The sequence below is a fragment of the Pteropus medius genome, unplaced genomic scaffold, assembly GCF_902729225.1.
Source record: "Pteropus medius unplaced genomic scaffold, Ma_sr-lr_union100, whole genome shotgun sequence".
NCBI classification, from domain to species: Eukaryota; Metazoa; Chordata; class Mammalia; order Chiroptera; family Pteropodidae; genus Pteropus; species Pteropus medius.
Window position 1 is genome coordinate 2,559,131 of NW_024354503.1, and position 22,268 is coordinate 2,581,398.

General features: G+C 46.4%; 1 protein-coding gene across 1 annotated transcript; it reads right to left on the reverse strand.

Annotated features, from left to right (window-relative positions):
* Window positions 1-2,951: 2,951 nt before the first annotated feature.
* LACTBL1 (lactamase beta like 1) lies at window positions 2,952-20,816 on the reverse strand. Its single transcript, XM_039854171.1, has 7 exons — window positions 20,461-20,816; window positions 15,795-15,930; window positions 13,401-13,510; window positions 11,509-11,666; window positions 10,316-10,554; window positions 6,355-6,460; window positions 2,952-4,978 (listed from the first exon to the last, which is right to left on the reverse strand). The coding sequence occupies exons 1-7, from the start codon at window positions 20,470-20,472 to the stop codon at window positions 3,997-3,999; spliced, it is 1,743 nt and encodes a 580-aa protein (XP_039710105.1). The 5' UTR covers window positions 20,473-20,816; the 3' UTR covers window positions 2,952-3,996.
* Window positions 20,817-22,268: the final 1,452 nt, after the last annotated feature.

A 22,268-nucleotide genomic window follows, 5' to 3' on the forward strand; every position in this document is an offset into this window, starting at 1 on the left:
GGGCCTATATGTGGCCTCTCCAGTACAGCGGGTCAGAGTAGTCAGCCTTTTTTGCATGGCAGCTCAAGGCTCTGAGACAGAGTGGTCCAAGAGAGGAACTGAAAGCTGCCAATGTCTAAAGGCCTGGGACCAGAAACTGGCATCACATCACCTCCATCATAGTCTACTGGTCAAGCAGGCCCAGAGCCCACCCAGATTCAAGAAGAGGAGTCACAGATCTCACTTCTCAATAAAAGGCACAGCAAGAAATTTATAGTTATCATCTATGTGCCATACCAGCACTTCTTGTTAATAAAGTAGTATTAAAAATAATAGAATTCCCAACTTGATCTACACATTCAATGCAATTCTAATCAAAATCCCAGCGAGTTATTTTGTGGATATCAACAAACTGATTCAAAGGTTTATATGGAGAAGCAAAAGACTCAGAAAAGCCGACGCAATATTGAAAAAAGAAGGACTAAGTTGGAAGACTGACATTACCTGACTTTAAGACTTACAATAAAGCTACTGTAATCAAGACACAGTGGTAAAAGAATAGACAAATAGATCAACGGGACAGAATAGAGAGCCCAGAATAGACCCACATAAATATAGTCAACTGATCTTGGACAAAGAAGTAAAGGCAATGGAACAGATAGTCTTCTCAACAAATAGTGCTGGAACGGATGGACATCCACATGCAAAACAATGAATCTAGACACAGATCTTAAAACCTTCAAAAATATTAACCCAAATTGCAACACAGACCAAAATGCGAAACATGAAACCATAAAAGGCCTAGAAGATAACACAGGAGAAAACCTAGATGACCTTGGGTATGGCAATGACTTTTTAGATACAGCAACAAAGGCACGATCCATGAAAGACATAACTGATAAACTGGACTTCGTTAAAATTTAAAACTTCCACTCTACAAAAGACAACGTCAAGAGAATGAGAAGAAAAGCCACAGACTGGGGGAAACATTTGCAAAAGATACATCTGATAAAGGACTATTATCCAAAGTATACCAAATATTCTTAAAACTCAACAATAAGAATTAAAAGATAGGCCAAAGACATTAACAGACACCTCACCAAAGAAGGTATACTGATGGCAAGTAAGCATATAAAAAGATGCATCATACGTCATCAGGGAAATGCAAATTAAAACCACAAATACCACTATATGCCTATTAGAATGGTCAAAATCGGGAATACTGACAACACCAAATGTTGGAGGGGATATGGAGCTATAGGAACTCTCATTCATTGCTGATGGGAATGCAAACTGATATAGCCACTGTGGAAGACAGTTTGGCATTTTTTAACAAAACTAAATATACTCTTACGATACAATCCAGCAATTGTGCTCCTTGGTATTTACCCAAAGGAGTTAAAAAAAAAAAAAAAGTCTGTCGACAAAAACGTACACAAAGATGTTTACAGGAGTTTTATTCATAATTGCTAAAACTTGGAAGCAACCAAGATGTTCTTAGTAGGTGAACAGATAAATTGTGATACTATGCGAAAAAGAAATGAGCTATCAAACTATGAAAGACATGGAGGAAAATTAAATGCATATTGCTAAGTGAAAGAAGCCAATCTGAAAAGGCTACACACTGAATGAGTCCAACTACATGACATTCTGGAAAAGGCTAAACTATGGAGACAATAAAAAGATCAGTGTTTGCCAGATTTGGTGGAGAGGGAGAGAAACAAATAGCACATGACACAGAGGATAGTTAGTGCAGTGAATGATACCATGTATGATACTATAATGGTAGATACATGTCATTACACATTTGACCAAATCCATAGAATGCACCACAGCAAGAGTGAATCCTAATGTAAACTACAGACTTAGTGTGATAATGATGTGTCAATGTAGGTCCATCAATTGTAACAAATGTACCATTCTGGTAGGGAATACTGATACCAGGGAGGACATGCATGTGTATGGGCAGAGGGTATATGCAGTGGTCCCCAACATTTTTGGCACCAGGGACTGGTGCTCCTATGAGAATCTAATGCTTGATGATCTGAGGTGGAGCTGAAGCAGTGATGCTAGCGCTGGGAGCAGCTGCAAATACACATGAAGCTTCGCTCACTCACCCACCACTCACCTCCTGCTGTGCAGACCGGTTCCTAACAGACCATGGATTGGAACTGGTCCATGGCCTGGGGCTTGGGGACCCCTGATATATGGGAATCTCTGTACTTTCCTCTCAATTTTTCTGTGAACCTAAAACTACTCTTTAACAAATTAAATCTTAAGAAAAATAATAAAATTAAAAAGATCAAACTCCAGCCACATGTGACAAGGGTAAATATTGTTTCAGTTATATAAATGTATACAAAAGTAAAATATATTTTCCATTTAAGGTTCAGGTCAAAAAAGTAAAAGTTCTAGTCTGAATCCATACCATGCATTCAGGCTAACAGGGACACACAACATATGCAAAATATGTAAAGTAAAAACTGATAAAATTTTTTTAAAAAATAGACAGATTCACAATTATAATGGAAACTTCAATTCCCGTCTCAACAAATGATAGAACTTGGTGGAAAATCAGCAAGGATAGAGAAGTCAACAACACCAGCAACCAACAAAGTCTAATTGACATGTATAGTACACTCTGCCCAGCAAGAGCAGAACACATTCTTTTCAAGTACCCACAGAACATATACCAAAGTAGACTATATACTGGGCCACAAAACAAACCTCAACAAATTTTTAAATAATTGAAATCAGACAAAGTTTGTTCTCTGACTACAATAAAATCAAACTAGAAATCAATTGCATAAAGATAACAGGAAAATCTCTGAATACTTGGAAACTAAAAAACACATCTCAAAATAATCCATGTGGTCAAAGAGAAAATCTCAAAAGAAATTTAAAAATTCATTGACTTAATGAAATTTTTTTTAAAAAACGTATTTTGCAAAACACATATCTAACAAAGGACATATCCAGAGCACATAAAAAACTTTTACAATATGATAAATACAATACAATTAAAACCATAGTAAGACAGGACTTCATAAACACTAGCACGGTTAAATTTTAAAAGGGTGTCAATGCTAAGTGTTTACATGCATGTGGAACAATGGAACTGTCACATACGTACTGCTGATGGAAATGTAAAATGGTACAAGTGCTTTGGAAAACTGCATGGCAGTCATACCTATTTACCCGACAAATCAAAATATGTATGCAGAAAACGGTTTATACAAGAATGCTTTTTTTTAATAGCCCCAATATGGAAACAACCCAAACGTCCATTAACAGGTGAATGGATAAACAAATTCTGATATATCCATTGCATGGAATACTATTCAGGAATTAAAAGGAACTATGGACACACACAAAGACATGGCTGAACCTCAAAACATCATGCCAAACAACCACCAAAAAAAAAGATACAAAAGACAATACTGTACAATTTATATGAAATTCTAGACCAGGCAAAACTAATCCACAGTGATGGGAAAACATCAGTGGTTGCCTGGGGCTGGGTACAGGGAAGGGGACTAAAATGCAAAGCAGTAGGAAGTTAAGTTTTGGAGACAACATAAATTTTCTGTACCTTGATTGTGGCAGTGGGTATAAATATTTGTCAAAATCACAGAACTATACCCTGATAATGTGTACATTTGATTTTCTGTAAATTATAACTCAGTAAATTTGATTTTTTTTTTTTAAGACAAAATATCAGCCCATCTTTTGTCTTAGATTCAACAGACACAAAAGCACTTTGTCGGTATGCTATTAACGTTTCTAAATGCTCTACTCTAAATTTCTGTACTTAGTTCTTCCTCTCCCACGGATAACGAACAATTAATTCGCAAACGAGCTGTGGTCTGGGACCCACATTTTGAGAAGCACCGCCATACCCCACTTTGTCAACTACTCAGGTTCTCTGATAGACAGACATGCCTGCAGTCTTGCCTTCCAAACCTAAGTTGGAAATCTGGGAGGCGAGGAAGGAGAGGCTCGGGACAGAGCCCCGGGTCACTGGGTCTTGAATATGGGCTTGCGCGGCAGCCTCAGCACCCGGTATGTGTTGAGGCCCGGCACGTCAAATCCTGGGGACAGCCCACGGTGGTCCAAGGGATAGAAGTTGACCAGCTGCCCGTGCTGGGCCTCCAGGGAGAGCCAGGCGTCGCCGAGCGGCAGCACGCACGGGAACTCCCGGGCCACGTGCAGCTGGAAGACGCGGCCGCGCAGGTGGCGCAGCGACAACGTGCGGAACGCGGGGGGCACCAGCGCCTCGACGCGAGGCCCGAACTGGCGCAGGCGCAGCTCGCCCGCCGGCCCGGCGCGCACCTCGTAGAAGGTCAGGTTGGCGAAGGTGAAGTAGCCGGTGAAGGGGTGCGCGCTGGGCGGCGGGGCGGGGCTGAGCTCGGCCTCCCGTAGGGCCCTTTCCATGGCTGGCAGAAGCACGTCGTAGGCCTGCGCCACCAGGTCGGGCCCGGGCGGACGCGGCCCGGCCAGCAGCAGCACAAGCCCCAGGCGCAGGGACGGCACCAAGGAGAAGGTGGCGGCGTAGCCGTCCAGGTCGCCGTCCTTGCGCACCACGCGGTAGCCCCTTTGCGTGTGGAACTCCCAAGGTGTGCCTGTCTCGTTGGCGAAGTAGGCGCCTGGGCAGGCCAGCAGCGGCGCCAGCAGTGTCTTGGCCACGTCGGGTCGCAGGAGTCTCTTGGGGCTGCTGCCCAGGAGCTCCATGGCCAGCTTGGCCAGGTCGGCGGCGGTGGAATACATCTGGCCTGACGGGCGGTACCAGCCCAGGTCGTAAAGTGGCGCTGGCCTCCCACTGCCATAGAAGCCAGCCGCCAAGCGGGTGCGCACAAGAGGGGTGAGGTCGAAGCCGGTGTCTGCCATCCCCAGTGGCTCCAGCACATTCGCGGAGATCCAGCGCTGGTAGTCACCATGGGCTGTGTGGGCTGCCAGGACATGAGCCAGAAGCGAGAAGGCCAGCGTGCTATAATGGCATCTAGAAGGGACAGGGTGAAAACTGGTATGAAACCCAGAAGGAACACATCCAGGGCCTAAATAGCCCCTTACCCTTGCTGGGGCTGTCTGAAATGCCACCAGAGTTTCTTTCATTGGACTGGGCGGGACAAAGAAAGAACCTGCTTCACTGCATTCCGAATGGCCAGACCAAGCAGAGACTTCGGAGATCACTATGCTACCTCTGGAAAGAGGAAGGCCCAGAGAGGGGCAGAGAATTGCCCAGGGTCACACAGCAGGTAGGAAGAATCTGGGCTGAGCAATGCACCTGGGAAAGTGATAAAACAAACCTTATTGGTCTTTTACACTTTAGTATGATTTACTTTAGCATAGGGAAAACTAGAGTCTTAGACTGTCTGGGGCTAGGGAGAGGGGGGATGATAGTCATCATGTAGCTCAAAGATAAAAAACAGGATTTCACCCCGCCCTTCTTCCCAGCCATGACAGTCACCAATAGTAAGAGGTCTCTTTTCTTTCCCAGAGCAGGTGCAGTTTCAGCATCTCTAAAATAATGCCTCGATAAGGCACAAGGATCCCCAAATGCTGTTAGACATTCCTGAACTCTAGCCTGACCTCCTTTTTTACAGATGAGGAAGGTGAGATTCAGAGAGGCAAAGTGCCTCCTCTGAGGTCACACAGCAAGTTAGTGGCAGAGCTGGAAGGAGGACACTAGTTTGTAGAGATCCAAGTATTACCTGGATTCTTTCTTCCTCCGGTAAGTGGGGACTGGAGTTCAGCATTTGGAAAAGGAGAAGGGCAAATTTGAAAAAGAGGCATCTTTTTCCAAATAATGGCCAATAGGCCTGGAAGGGTACTTCTTAGGCAGGGGAATGCTAGCTGTCCTCTGTCCAGCCCCACCGCTCCCAGAGTTGGGCTTCTCTGTTCAGTGCCGCACCCCCACTATCCACTCCCTGTCTCATCAGCATCCCATTTATTCCCATCATGGCACTTGGCAAAATCTGTATGTATCTTGTTTATCTGTTTACTGATAAGGATGTTCTCAGTTCATTCACTACAATGCAAACTCCATGAGGAGGGACCTAGTTGGATTTGTTCACTACTGTATCTCAGTTTAGCACATTCCAGGCTCAAGTAGGTGCACAATAAACTTTGAGTCGATGACTAGAACACGAGGTTTAAACAGAACTGGATCTGGGCCCAGGTCACCCCTGCCTTGCTATGCTTCTGCTTTCTGGGCCTCAGTCTTCTCAGCTGTAGAATAGGGGTTGTATTCAGTGATCCCACGGTCTCTCCTGGCTCTGACCACCTAGAATGAGGTGATACAGACTCTCTCTCAGAAGAGGTGTGTCTCCTCAGGAGGTTCCTAATGTTGGCAGAGCATCAAGGCATGCTCCTCACCTGGTTCCCGGATCTGCCACCAGTACATCATCCTTGAGCAGGCTCAGAGCCTCCTGGGTGCTGCCCCTCCACAGCAGCGTAGTGGAGCGGAGCCTTCTGGGCAGCCCTGGGGAAGAGCAGTGGTCAGACCTGCTGGGCCAGCTGAGGGCGGGTTGGTGGGCCCCTGGGTGTGCTCCCTCCCCCACCTTCCATGGGTTGAAAGATAATAACAAAATCACCTGACAAAACAAGGATAGTCTAGAATGGACTCTAATAATCCTGCCTGTGTTTCACTAGACAAGCCACTTAACCTCTCTGAACCCCAGTCCCCTCATCTATGTGAGGAAAATAATTCTTATATCATAGGGCTGATGTGAAAATCGGATGAGATAGAATGCTCAGGATGGTGCCTAGTCGTAGTAACTGCTCAAAAAAATACTTATTATCAACTATAGAAGTTTGATTCTGTAAAATTTTCGAGATCAGTGGTCAAACAGCTTTGTGGAACGGACTCCTCTGACCACTTGGACTTTTCTGCTTATTGGATGTGACAACTTTGGAAGGATCACGGGTGATTCCCGTCCATCCACTCAACAATAGATTTCAAGCATCTGTTTTGCACCAAGGAATGTTCTGGGTATTGGAGATTCCGTAGTGAACGAAGTCCCTGCCCATGTGGAGTTGACATTCTAGTGGAGAGGACAAGATGACAAGCAAATAAATGTTCATGCTATGGATAAAACTGATTCCTTATAAGAAAGGAGGGCTTGTTATTTTATACAAGATGGTCAGAGGAAGGCCTCACGGAGAAGGTGACCCTCGAGCTAGTGAGACCTGAAGAAGGTGAGGGAGAGAACCATGCACTCCGTGAGAAAAGAATTCCTCAGGCAGAGGAAACAGCAAATTCAAAGGCCCTGAAATAGGTGTGTCTTGGCATGTTTAAGGAACAGCATGGAACAGCCAGTGTGGCTGGAGAGGAGTGAGAAACGGGGAGACTTCGGAGATGAGAGATATTGGGGTACCGGATCCTATAGAATGCGATAGGCTACCAGAGTGGGATGGGGCCACTGCAGCGGTTTTGACCGGAGGAGTGATATAATCCAACACGTTTTATCAAGGCTGCTCTGGCTGCTGTGCAAATACAGATATTCGGGGGCCATGGCAGCAGCAGGGAAGCCTGTAAGCGGACTTGCAAATCCATGGTTAAATGCTGTTGGCTTGGACTAGAGTGCTAGCAGTGGAGGTGAGGAGTGGATGGATTCCGGACATATTTTGAGAGTAGAACCAACAGAATTTACTACTAGAAAGGATGTGGAGGGTGTGGAAATGAGAAGTATCAGGACTCAAGGCTTTTGGCCTGAGTGACTAGGGGATGAAGTTCCAAGTCCTGGGTTTAAGTTTTCACTCTAGCACTTCTTGCTGTGTGACCCCCAACTCGTGTGTTTTACCTCTCTGAACCTCTATTTGCTCATCTTTAAGTGGACTGAAGCACCTGCAGTGGTTTCGCTGCGAGGTGTTGCAAGACTTAACTGAGAGTATGGATGAAAAGCTCCGGAAATGGGAGAAAGCTGTAGATTAGGATGGGAGTCAATCGTAAAAGACATTGAGAGCCTAGAACAGAGTTATTCAGATAGCCATATGCTCAACTGGCCCCTTCAGGACTAAGAGAAGACATGAAGGTGTTTTTAAACTGACCACTTAGCCCGGTGCCGGCTTCCCTGGGTATAGTTGAAGAGGAATCCACAGCACACCCCTAGAGGGAGCCCTAGAGTCAGATTATAACCAGGAGTGGATCTAACAGGAGGCTCGTGAAGTTTAATCCTTAGGGCAGCCTAGACAGCCCCTTCCAAGGCCTGTATCTAATTTTGAATTTATAACATTGTATTGTTAAAAAGGATGCCCAGAATTATATCTTCATCAATCCCCACTAAACCTATGTCTACCTCTGGCCATAATAATCAGACAAGATACCTGCTGTGTGCCGGTACTCAGCTAAATGCTTTACACTCATTAGCTCATTTAATCCCTCATAATAGTCTGAACCATGGTTATTTTGCAGAGGAGAAAAACAAGGCTCAGAGAATGTGACCTGTCCAAGATCACACAGCTAAGAGGAGGCAGAGCTGGAATTCCAGTGCTCATGCCCTTAACCACTGGGCAGCCCTCCCCTACAAAGACTGATCCTGTCCCACCTGGACTACCTCAGGAGACTCCAACCTCTCACTGAGCCTCAGGTTCACCATCTGCTAATAGCAGTGATAACCAGCCATGTCCACTAACTGAGACCTTAGGCCTGAACTCGCTTTGTAAAATGATAAAATGGTGGACACTTGTAAGGGATTCCTACCTTGAGGGTTGATGGGTTGATGATTGCAAATAGGAGCAATAGAAGGCATTTTGGGATGGGGAAGACAGTGCCTGCCTTTTTCCCCTTGGCTGGATCAGTCACCATACAGCAGAGCCCCCCTCTCACCCATACAACACACCTTTAAACCAGCCCTCCCCAGTCACAGGTGGCAGATAGGCAAAAAGGCCCATGAATGGTTCTTCAGTAGCTTCCAGAGCAGTCCCTCAGCATCTAGCCTGCTTTGATCCAATGCTGCCCGGTCCCCCAGCCTGCTCCTGCCCTTCCATCATATCGATTTCATCTTGGCATGTTATTGCATTATTTATTATTATTATTATTATTATTACATTATTTTTAATAAGTAATTCACTTACATGATTCAAAATTCAAAAGACATCAAAGGGTATATGATGAAAAATTTTCTTTTTACACTTCTCTCCAGCCACCCAGTTCCCCTCCCTGGAGGCAACCCAGTGTTTCAATTTCTTTTGTTCCCTTCCAAAGAAATTTCAGATATATCTATACATATATATAGAGAGACAGAGAGAGAGAGAGATTACATATATGTGTTGTGTATGTACATTACACATGCATTATACATACACCTTCACATACACATATACGTTATATGTGCATATTTTGTTTATCTATGTAGTAGCATACGATATATGCTCTTATGAGCTTTTTCCTCCTGCTTAACATTGAATCTTATTCCATTTCAGTATATAAAGAACATTATTACCCTTTCTTTAGGGCTACATAGTATTTGATTGTATAGCTGTGTCATAATTTACTTAGTCATTCCCCTATTTATGGATACTTGGGTTGTTTCAGTCTTTCGCTATTACAGTACTGTAGCGAATAACTGTGTACATACCTCAGACCACACGTGTGTGAGTACATCTGTAAGAGGATTTCCTGGAAGAGTAATTGCTCAAAGGATATATACATTTTTAATTGTGATATTACCAACTGCCCTCCCTGCAGGTTGTACCGATTTTAATTCCCACACTGACATATAAGAGGGCCTATGTCATCACAACCCCACCAACTCAGTGCACCTACCATTTTAGTCTTTGCCTATCTGAGAGGGGGAAAATGTCTCTCAGTAGTTTTAATTTGCACTTATTTTGTTATGAATGAGGTTGAGGATCTTTTCATATTTTTTAATATTCTTAAGAGCCATTTCCTTTTCTGTAGTTCCTTTTCTGTGAACTGTTTATTCTGTTCCTATCTTTTACCCATTTTTCTGTTGGGTTGTTGGTCTTTGTATTGATTCATCAGTGATCTTTATATATTAAGGAAAATTAGGTCTTCATTGGAGAATTGTATACAAGTGTTGACTTGTTGACTTATTCTTTACCTAATAAGAAGATCTTGACCTGTCACCTTGCTTTTGACCTACCAAATGATCTTGATTTGTCCACTTGATCTACAGTTGCAGGCTGCACCTCAGCTTTTCCCACATCAGATCTTTCTACCCCTGGCCCCCCACCCAGAGAGGGTGAGAGGGAGCTATGGCCAGTTCAGGAAGCAGAGCAGAGAGTGGGCCCAGCCTGGTTGGATAAGACCTGCTCCTCAGTTCCCTCACCTGAAATGTTTGGGGCTGAGTAAGATAAGTTCAGAACCACTCACCCGAGAGCTGGCTGGCCATCCTTCGGAGGGTGACAGGCGAAGGCCTCGGGGCTGGACCCACCTCCTCCAGCCCATCTGTCAGGCTCTGTTGTTTGGGGGCTGATGCCATGCCCAGCGGGTTGTTAATGGTGAAGCTGCTGGCATAACGCTCCAGAGGGTCATCCAGAGAGGCTACGATGCCCTCCTCCCACAGGCGGTACAGCATGAGGACTGGAAAGATCTTAGAGACACTGGAGATCCTGGATGGTGTTGGAGGCACAGGGCACAGAGGGCATCTTGTTGGCCCCGCAACCCACCTCTACCCTACACCCAGCCTCCAACTTTCTAGCATTCTAGGAGAGCACTGAGTCCACCTTATTTAACATATCAGACAGACATTCACTCACCTCTGTAGAATTGGCTTTGGGATGCTTGAGAACATCCCAAACCAGAGGAAGTGGAGCTGGGCTGGACGGATACTCTGAAGCACCTACCCCATGGCAGGCCCTCCTCCAGGCCCTTCCCATTCTGGGACAGACCTGGGTTGGGTCATACCTCTGCCTCTCACTGGCCAAGTGGTTTTGGGCAAGTACTTTCTGAGATTCCTTGTCCATTTCACAGGTTGTAGAAAGGATTGAATGAGATCGTGCTCGTAAAGTGCTGGCAGGTAGTAAATGTTCAGTAAGTGACAGCAAATAGAACTGCTGTCCCCATGTCTGGCACATAGCAGGTGCAATGTGAATGGAACCCCTGTATTCCTCACAATATCTCTGGGGGTGAAGGTGTTCACTGTGCATTGTGAGCTTTGGGGATCCTGCAGGTAGCACCCAGGAGAGGAGATGCTGGGTGCAGCAGAGTGTCCCAAGTGGCTTTCATCTGGGCACTGCTGCTAGCTGACAGGGACCCGGGTCAAGAGCCCAAGAACTGGTTATGGATGGGTGGGAGGATGGGACACAGGGAGCCTCTTCTAGTGAGGGAGGTTTGAGGCAAAGAGTTCTCCAGAAGGGATTCCTTCCTGACCTACTACCCCTGTGATGTGAACTCACTGGTTCTCTCTGGACCTCAGTCTCCTCGTCTATGAAATTGTCAGGACTTAAAGGGCCCTAGCAGCTTGGGTCCCCAGTCATGATTATCTTGAGTCCTCCTACCTCCTTGGTCCCCTTATCCTCCCACCCCCGGCCCCTCCATAGGACCCGGGAGGTCGCTCTGCTGACCGGTACATGGTGTACTCATTGGGAGGCCCAGAAGCTGGGTCTGAGTCATTCTTCCTCCCAAAGTTTCCGGTCCAGAGCACGGTGTCATTGTGGATGACGACGGCAGACATGGCAGCCAGCCCCGGGGCGGGCAGTGCCTGGCGCAGGATCCTGTCCACCTTGGAGGAGAAAAGCAGGAGGCTCAGAGTCTGGGCGCAGACACACACCCCACTTCTCATCTGCACACACTGCCTGGCTCCCCTCCATCATCTACCCCTAACTCCAGTGGCTGGAGGGCGGCCCAGTGAGCCTCCAGACCTTGAGATCTCAAACTATGTCCCATGGAGTGGGGCCTCCTACCCCAGCTACAATCAGAGCAGTTGCCCTAGAATCTGTTCTACATGTAGGGCTTCCTCATAAGACTTTTGTTCAAATAAACATTTCCTTGGCAAATTACAAAAGGAGGGAGGGGATAAAACTACTGATGTCGAACCCTCATCTGGCACCCTGGTGTTGGAGAATTTACTATTGACAGATGGTCCTAGGCTCTCTTTGAACATTTATTGAAAATACCTCATTCTTTGAAATGATGAAGTATAATGGTGATAACAGCTAACATTTACTGACCATTAAGAACGTGAGTTTCATACACTGTCTCATTTAATCCTCACAATAAGTTAGTGCTAATTTCTCCCCATTTTACAGATGCAAAAACTGAGTCTATGAGATGTGAAGCGACTTGCCCAAGGGGTAATGGTTAACGGAATCAGGATTAGAACCCACACTCACTCAGCCCCAGTTTTTAATTAACTGCTGGACCACCATGCCAAGCGATTTTACATTCCCTGAGTTGAGCTGTGTCTACCTGTAGTTTCCATCCCTGCACTAACTTTACCTCTCTGAGCCTCAGTTTCCCCCTCCACAGATAACGATTCACAAGGTATTTATATAGAGGTTAGCACATACTAGGTACTAGTGTGTGCTAGAAGGTAACAATGGTTATTAATGGGGGCGGGGAGCACTTATGACCCTTGGGAGCCGCAGAGCACTCTTCTATTTCCTCTCCTCACAAAAGCCTTTCATATATTTACAGTCAGAGATTGTGTCTCTCTATATTGATATGCACCTTATTTTATGTGGACACATCAGCCTCCTTCTTTTCAACTGCTCCTTGGACTACGGTTTTAAATCCTCCCACCACTTTGCTGCTCATTCACTTCCGATCGTGTTTCATTCGTCTGTATGTCTCAGGTGAATGACCCAAGTAGGTGGGGTCTGGCTGGCACAGACTAGAGCTGGCAGACAACCCTCTAGTGTTAAGCCATCCTGCAATAGTAAAAGTTGTGTCGTAGACTGTGTGTTTTTAGTTTCGTTGCAATGGGCTCTGTCATCCTCCTCCATCTCATCTTTCTCCTCCCCGCACCTGTGCCCCCACCGGACTGAATTTCCTCTAAGTTCTCTGTATGTGACTTGTACTTTGCTGCCTCTGGGTTTTTACACGTTCCCTCTACCTAGAACACACCCTTCACTCCCCGCAAGCTCCCTTACTATGTAGATGCATATCATCTAGGTATCGCCTACCTGTTCACATAGCAGTTTAGATACCACTTCCTCCCAAAGCCTTTCCTGACCTTAAGGCCTGTTCCTTTGTGCTCCCATAGTTCCCTAAACTTTCCCCATCCTTATTCTTACCCCTGCGTTATACATGTTTATTGTCATGATTGTTCCCTCACTCCCAGACTAGTAGTTTCTTAAGAGCAGGACAGTATCTTCTTCCTGCCATATCTGGTGCCTAGCACAGAGTAGGTACGCAAAAATTACATGTCGAATGCATGAATGCCACTTCCAGCACAGAGTATGTCCTCCCCTTCATCACCAGCACACACCCAGTTCCCTCCAGGGTCATCACTGACCTTTTCCAGGGCCTCCTTCAACACGGGGAGGGGGTGGGCCAAGGGCACAGGCTCAGGGTGCTGGGGACACATCCTCACTGGGGCAGCGGTCACCTCTGGTCCTAAGGAACCTGCAGGGAACATCACATGGTGAGAAGCAGGCAGAGATCAGGATAGGTATCTAGGGGGCATCCTAGAGGAGGTGGGAAGGTGGCAGCAAAAGCCAGAGCGATGCCTTGGGGCCAACCCTCCCAACTGGCAGCAGCCTCACCAGGAGATATCAGGGTGCAGAGACCAGCCATGGGGATCAAGGGGCAAAGGACAGAATATGCCCAGAGGAGAAGGGACAGCCCCACACTCGCCACCTGCTGCTTGGCCTTCAAAATACCAATTAGGCCACAGTTCTCAGTCGGCAGCCTTTCTCTCTTGTATGAACAGTTTCTTCCTTCCGTGCAATCAGCAGGCTTAGCTAAGTTCCAGCCCCTTGGGGCAGGCTCGGCTATGTGTGTCTGATTTTATAATTCTGATTTTTATGGCTGTATGGCTTCCCTGGAACCTCAGAGGAAAAGGTGTGGGCCTCAGCAGGGCAGGATTCAGACTTAGGAAAGGCCCCCAGACCTCCCCTCATCCTCTAAGGACAGTGCGGGGTGGTGAGCACCCTGAGCATCTGCAACTTTTTTGAATTCTACTGCTTCCTGAGACTGCCCAGAACTGAGAGAAGGCTGGAGGTTCACTATGGCCATAAACTCTTTTAGCTCTTCCCATCTCTTGAATCTGGCTGGCTTCGCAACTTGCTTTGACCAGTAGAATGAGGCTGAATGAACCATTGTTCGCGGGCCTTCCAAAATTAGGCTTTAATAGGCCTTTGCTCGCTGGGACTACCTCTCTGTCATGGACAAGCCTGGGATAGCTACCTTGAGAGCGAGAGTCCACATAAAGGGAGAGCTGACTTGGCCGGCTGTATCGGAGAGATCCCAGGTTAGACCAGCAGCAGAACTGCCAGCCAGCCCACAGAATGAGAAAGAATGAATCACTTTGTTCAAAACCAGCAGGTTTGAGGGTGGTTTGTTACTCAGCAATAGATGACTGATACGGTCCCAAACAGGAAGATTACACACCCTGGGGAAGATCTCGCAACAACTCCGTGACACAAATTTAATCATTGGAATAGGGAGGGCTCAGCCAGAGCCTAAGCTTTGCTCAGCCTGGGACCCAGGTAAGGCTGGTGTCTGCAGCCATGCATCTCTAATGTGCACACGCACGAAAAATCACCTAGAAATCTTAAAATGCAGATTTGATTCAGTAGGTATGGCATGGGCCCTGGGTGTCCTCATTTCTACCAACCTCTCAGGTGATGCGCATGCCAGGGTGAGGAGTTAGGTCATGTACCCAGGAACGTTTGTTTCCCATTTGTGACAAATTAAGTACAAAATTTGAGAGAAAGCATTTAGAAACTTTTATAGCAGTTTGATGAGGTAATTTGGTGCCTGTTTAATTATTCGAAACTTGGGCTTCTGGTTTCTATGTCTTTTTTTCATTTAATTTCTCGAATAATTTATTTTTATGCATTTACGGTAATACTATCTATTGGTCAGGCTGACCCGCCCACTTGGGGACTGTTTGCTTGAAAGACTAAGAAGGCCCTGATAAAAGAATTTTACCCTAGAAAGAATGGATTGGGGTGGGAGAGAAGAGGCTGGTGAGAAAATAAAAAGAGCCATTTCTGCAAAAATATTTCTGTGGGACTTTGGAGCCCGGGGCACCTCTTTGAGACTTTGGCAGGATGTAAAATGCAGGATGACTGAGTAACGCAGGATGACTGAGAGGAATGGAGAGAGACCTTCTTCCCACCTTCAGTGGACACCCAGATTCTGGACCATCCAGGATCCTAGCGAGTTGGAGATCCCAGGGGTTGCTATAGAAACAGAGGGACGAGTAGACATAACCAGCAGTGGTGGCCCATTTGCTGAGCCTTGACCAGCCCAGGATAGAGAGGCTCCAAGAAATGACAGCTGCTGTTCGTGCACACCTGTGTTGTTCCTCTCAGAGTCTTAGATATATTGGGGAAGGGTCTTTCAAGGGAAACAGAGCCTGGAAGTCCCAGCATGGAGACTGAAGGCAAAGCAAAAGAAACAGTTTATGCTTTCTGGGGCACCCTGAGTTTTAGCTCCGGACCGGGTGGCTTTAGAAAACCCTAGTGGCATTAGGATACTCATTTTATACACAAGGGCATCAAGGCACAGAGAGGTCACATGACTGGCCCAAAGATTCACAGTTGAAGTCTGAGTGGAGGTGAGAGCTTCTGAGTTTAAATCTTACGATCCTCCTTCTACGCCCTTGCATCAGGAGTGGCAGCTTAAAACCCACAAGGACCCACAGGGATGGAGAGAACCCCAAGGATGTGTCTGCACTCACCGGTCTTGAGCTTGGGGAGGTGATACTGCCACAGGAAGCAGCCAGTCATGAGCACAGAGAGCAAGAAGAAGAAGATGCAGGAAGCCGGGAAGAGCCACTTCTTTTTTACTTTCAGCAGGCTGACCCTCCAGCCAGCCTGGAAGTGGGGGGACACAGGGCACAGTCCCCATGAGGGTCAGCCAGAGGGAAGAGAGAGAGGGACTCCTACCCTGGCTCCTCCTATGCCTTAGGTTCACCTAGACATCATGAAAGTCCACAGCTTGGGGTAAATTTCACGCCTGTAAAACCAAGGTCCTTCCCAGTATGACCTGTTCAACAGCTCTGCCATGTGTTGACCTCTGTGCCTCTGTGCGTTTGCATAGCCTGTTCCTTCTGCAGGGCAGGCTCTCTTTCCCCCATGTACTTAATAAACTATCTAAGACCAGCTAACATGCTATCTCTTTCAAGATGCCTGCAACTCTCCTCATCCAGGTCCCCTCCAAGGCACTTGGAACAAGCCTTCATTATGGTGCAAATTCAACTCTCTCTATACAACAGTTGTTCAACTCCTACAAGCTGATCTGCCTAATGGAGTATGAGTTCTCAAGGAAGGGGCCACTTCTTCACCTTCTTACTTTCCTTCATGGCCTCTGGTTTATCCCGATTTGTTTTTTTCACTGAGTTATTCCCAGCTCCTAGAACAGTCCCCGGCACATCGCAGGCCCTAATAAATACTTGTGAAATGAATGAATGGATGGATGGAAATTAAACATCCTGGGTAGGGTTGAGGCCCTCTGTTTACCCTCGCAGATCTCAATCTCCTCCCTCTCCCCTCAAACTCATTCTGATCTCGGTGTTTATCATTATCACGCATGCTTTTATTCTTTAACTATGTGCGTGTGCATCGATAAAAAGCACGTAGTCTTGTTTTGCACATTTATAAACTTATATAAATGATCATACTGTATTATCCTGCAGTTTGATGCATGTTGCTCTGGATTATTCATTTGAACGTCTGTAGAGTATGCTGTTGTATGAATGTACTTCATAGTGCAATAGAGCATGGAGTCTGGGGCCAGGCTGCCTTAAAAATATGACTGTTTTATACATTCAGGTGGTAGCACTGTGCCTAGGAATGAAATTTCTGAGTAGAAAGGTATGGCCATCCTCAGCTTAACCAGATTTTCTATCTAGTTGCTCTCCAAAATTTTTCCAATTTACAGTCCCACAATCCATGACTCTCACTGCTGTTTTTAATTTGCATTGTCTTTATTACTAATAAGGTTGAACACTTTTTCATGCATTTACTGTATCTATTTGGGTTTATTTTTCTGCGATGGAACTGTTCTTATCCTTCACTTGTGTTTTTTTTCCATTCAATATATATATTTTTTTACTTATCAGAGTTCTTTATAAGTTCTGGATACTCTTGTTTGTGGCTCATCTTTTCACATTGTGTTTATGATAACTTTTGTTGGGAAGCAGAATAGTGTAGTGGTGAATCTATGGCCAGATTGCCTGAATTTTAATTTCAGTTCAACTATTTCCTGGGTGTGTGACCTTAAGAAACCTCTCTGCTTCTGTTTCTTCATCTGTAAAATGGAGATGATAACAGTGCTCGCATTATAAATGAGTGAGGATTAAATGAGTTAATATCTATAAAGTACATGTTGTCTGACACATTGTAAGACCTGTTAGCTATTATTGTTGAAGAGAGCCTTTTTGTGTTAGTTTTGTTTGTTGCCAATCACAGTTATCGATATTGTCTCCTTTGTTGTCTGTGCGTGTGTGAGCGTGCATGCACGTGCACGCGCTTAAGAAAGCCTTTTCCCAGAGGTCTTAAATATAGATTTCTATGCTTTCACGCACAAATATATTTTTGGTTATGATGTAAGGAAGGGATTTACTTTTATTTTTTCTATATGGATAATTGATTGTCTCAGTACCATTAAGTACCCCAACCTGCTCCCCGCTGGCTTGGACGCCATCTCTGAAACATACCAAGTGTCCATACATACTGATAGCTGCTCTGTTCCATTCAAGTTTCACTGAGTTTCTCTTCCATCCCTCTCTCTCCAGTCCTACACTCTATTCCATAATGAAGATTGCTCACTCACTATGTGTCAGGTGCTGTCCTACAGGACACAGTCTGGCCAGAGAGGCTTTCTGTGATCTGACCCCAACCAACTCCATGGACCCATTCCTGCCTCTCCTCATCTTCTTTACATCTTTATGCTCCCACAGCCTGCACTGTTCCCCCCTGTGCCTTTGCATCTGCCATTCCCTCTGGCTCTGAGGCCCTTTACATCCTCTCCACCCAACAAACTTGTGTTCTTCCCTTAAAACCAGGGGACAACTGTAAAGCCTTCTCATTCTCCCCCAGATAAAACTGAGGTCCTTCCCTCTCTGTGCACACCCCCTTATAGCATTGGAATAGTAACCCTCACTGGTTACTACTGGCCTCTTTTTCTAGCTCCTTACTAGGTGGAAAGTATCTCCAGCACCAGGATCATTCCTTCTTGGCTTTTTATGCCTCCAACACTTGGCATTTTGCCTAGCGCTGGTAAGTTCTCAGGAAATGTGTTTGGAAATTTACATTGTCCTGCAAGTTGAAAGACTTGGGTTCAAATCTCAGCCCCCACTTCCTAAGTCAGTTGTAACTGGAAAAGTCCCTTCCCCACTTTGGTCTCCATTTCTTCAACTGTTGGAGAGGGCTGGGCTATTTGTAAAGAGTTCACCTTTTCATCTGGAAATCTCACTTAAGTTCAAAAGTATCTTCCACCACTACAATTTGGAGTTCACAGCGAAGCCATTATTTATTCATAATTTCCAAGAGCAGAAACAACCCAATTGTCTTTCAACCAGGGAACGAATGGACAGACTATGGTACAGCCACACAATGGAGTACTAGTCAGCAAGCAATGTAAAGGAATGAACTGCTGATACACACAGTGACGTGGGCGAATCTCAGATGCATTATGCTAAGTGGAATAAGCCAGACTCGAAAGACTACAGACCGTATCATTCTATTTCCATAACATTCTAAAAAGGCAAAACTAGGGACAGGGAACAACTTAGTGGCTACATGGGCTAAGGATGGGGTAGACTACAAAGGGCAGAACGGGGATTTGGGAAGGTGATGGAACAGTTAGTTCTGTTTCTTGATTGTGGTGGTGGTTATGGGGCTGTATGTATTTGTCAAAACTCGATAGAGCTGTACATCAAAAAGAGTGGGTTTTATTGCATGTAAACTATATCTCAGTTTTGTTTTGTTGGGTTTTTTTTAATGAAGCCATTTAAGATCCCAAGAGCATTAGGATGTTTCCACTTGGGTGTCAGAGGAATGACACCAGGCACAAGATTGTTCCTTGTGAATTCACAAGGAGTGAATGGGCGGGGGAGTAGGGGCTCTCTGGCATTGTCACAGGTTTTTATGGGAGGAAGTTGGAAGGTGCTTCCCTTTAAGCATAAGCAAAGGGACACGGGCAGAGCCAGTGAGGGCACCCTGATGGGAGGGCTGCTGAATCTCCCTTAATAGTCACCTATGGTATGACTAGGGTGTCATCTTCTCATTTTTCAGGTGAAGAATGAAATTCAGAGACATTAAATGACTTGCCAAGGTCATGGGCTGCAAATGATGGAGCTGGGAGTCTAGCTCTGTGCTCTGCACCACCCCACCCTCTACAGGTGGCTGGGGTCTCTGCACCCCCAATTTGTAGCCCTCCTCTGGGGCCTAGCCCCATCTCATATCTGTCTCCAATCTCAGGATTTATTCCAATAGACCCAATGGTGAGGTTGGTACTTAACCTCTAAGCTGCTCACTAGCTGCTCACATTTTGACTTGCAGTTGCCACTAGGAATCTCACCCCTCTCCCTTCCCAGCTGGAAAACAGTGGCAGGCTCTCCCAAACCCCACCCATAACACAACACCCTAGCTCCTTCCCCGGGAGGTCCCCAGCCACAGACCTGCACCTCCTTCCTCCTTCTCACCGTCCGCTCTGGGACAGCCCTCCTCGTCCAGTCATACATTCAGAAACAGTCGCCAAGGGCCAGCTGTGTGCTGGGCATAGTGCTACACCCTCAGGTTCAGCGCCTTTAGCCAGATCTGTCCCCCCTGGAACCAGGGGGATGGCGGAGCAGTCAGACACAGGGCTCCGAGTCCAGGGGAAGCACAGTTTGATCTGGCTCTGCCCTAACTAGCTTTGCACAAATGACTTCATCTCTTTGAGTCTCCATTTTCTCATCTGCCTGATGGAAATGACCTTTGTTTCTATGGTTAAATGAGACAATGCGAGCAAAGCCCCTAGAAATCTGTTCACTAGTTAGCAGCTAGCATTGTAGTGATTTCTCTGGGAGACAGCCATAAACAGATCATATGCAGAGAGCTCTGGGGGCTTCAAGGTACCCGTGAGCTCAGCCCTGGAGTGTGACAGGGAGGGAAGCGTCATTGAACAGGGAGTTGGTGATGGGTGGGGGCACTCCGGTCAGAGGCCTGGAGATGTGAAAAGGAAGAGGAGCAGTGTCTGGTTTGTTTAGAGAATTCAATGAGTCAACAACATACAGAAAACACTTGAAATTCTTCCTGGCCTATGGTGCACACTCTAGAAATGTTCGTGATGGCAGTGAAGGTGATATAGGGGGATCTAGGCCAATATTTGGAGCAAGCTGTCATGGGGCTAGGCCTCACCTGAGTCTTCATTCTTTCCAAGGTGTGGAAGATTCAATCTCCTCGAGGATTCGGGTCTACAAGCCAGGAGACCCTGTGAGTGAGAAATTCAGTCAAAGGAGTTAAGGCACAAAGGAATCTTGTGGGGCTGGAAAAGAGAGGAAGAGGACAGAGAAATGCTAGATGACAAGGAGGGGGGGTGAGGGTGAGAGGGGCAAGCAGCCCCTCCCCTTCATGAAGCTCCACGTCAAAGGCAAGGGGAAGGGAGCTCGGAAAACTGACTGTCTGGGCCTGCCTGGGGTCTGTCCTGATTTAACACACAGCGTTTCAAATACCTCTGTCCCAACCAGGAAAGCCGGTCACCTTCCCTGTCACTGCCTCTACTTCCAGCTCCTCCTCCCACTTCCAGACTCAGAAACAGCTGTCAGAACCGCTTAGCCCCAACTCACCCTCTCCTGGAAGACTCAGGAAGGACAGGGCAATTCAGGCCTCACCATGGCTGGCCAGTGCTTGTGGCAGCATCCCCGTGTTCCAGGGGGCAGGAATGGCTTCCTGAGCGCTGAGGCGCAGTCTTCACCCACGCTCCCCAGGGGCTGGCAGATGTGGTGCCTGATTTCCCCAGCACTAATCCCTCCATGCCCTCTGCCGTGGGGATTAGTTCCTTGGGTCTCCAAGCCTGAGCGGCAGGGAGGGGGAACACATCTGTCAGGAAGGCTGGTTAGCACCATGTGACCTAAATTGCTCCAGGCTGTTGGACAAAGGAACCCGCTCTCCAAAAGGAGTCTCTGCCAAACCCAAAGTAAGATGGGGGCTGCCAGGAAAATAACCAACTCACAGGCCTCCCAGCTTCATCTATCCCCCACACCAGCCCCTCAGCTACCTTTGAGGAACCTGGGGCTCCAAGGAACACAGTTTGAAGACCACTGGGGTCAGCCTAGTTGTTAAATCTTCAGCTAACTTGGTTCTGTCACTGCCTGTGTAGCTTTGGGTAAATGTCATGCCCTCTTTGTTTCTTCATCTATAAAATAGGGATAATAATATCTAGTGTAAAGATTAAGTTGCAACGTGCTTGTAAAGCAGCTAACCTAGGACCTGGCACCTAGTAGAGCTCCATAAAGGCTAGCTTCTTGTTACAACTCAGTTTTTATGCCACAGCTTCTACCCAGCCCCTGTGGCAGACATCAGATCTTTCTCAGTGAACATTCTAGAAAGTCACTATCCACTGATTTTAGCTGGCATAAAAGAGAAAATGTATTTGCTCTCTTGTCACTAGATATGGCTACACATTGGAATTATCTGGAAAAACCACTGGTATCTGGGTCCCACCTCCAGCGATCCTAATATAATCCAGGGGAGATTTTAAAACTACTGGTGTCTGGGCCCCATGCCCAGAGATCCCCAGGGGTACAGCCTGGGCACCACGATTTTTTAAGACTCAGTGGTTCTACTGTAGAGTCAAAGTTGAGAACCATTGCCCCTGACCAGTGTGTCTCCAATTCATTTTAAACGTGTATAGGAATAGCCTGGGGATTGAGTTAAACTGCAAGTTCTGAGTCAGTGGGTCAGGTGGGGCCTGCGAGTCTACATTTCTCATAGGCTCCCCGGAGATGTCCATGCTGATCTGTGGACCACACTTTGAGGAGCCAGGCTCCTCCACAACTCATGGATCTCACCAGCTTCCACATCATTATCTCAATAGATCCACACAGTTGCCTCCCAGCTACCCCACAGTTGGACAGGGCTTGAATTATTATCTCCATTTTGATGATGCTCTGAGTGCGGTTTGTGAGTGGGTGGAGGCCAGCCTTCTGGACCTTCTTCTGCATCTC

Coding starts and splice junctions, on each gene's coding strand:
- LACTBL1 (XM_039854171.1), bottom strand. Junction 13,511..15,794: donor CCTCCCCAAGCTCAAGACCG/GTGAGTGCAGAC, acceptor TGTTCCCTGCAG/GTTCCTTAGGACCAGAGGTG. Junction 4,979..6,354: donor GTGGCAGATCCGGGAACCAG/GTGAGGAGCATG, acceptor TGTCCCTTCTAG/ATGCCATTATAGCACGCTGG.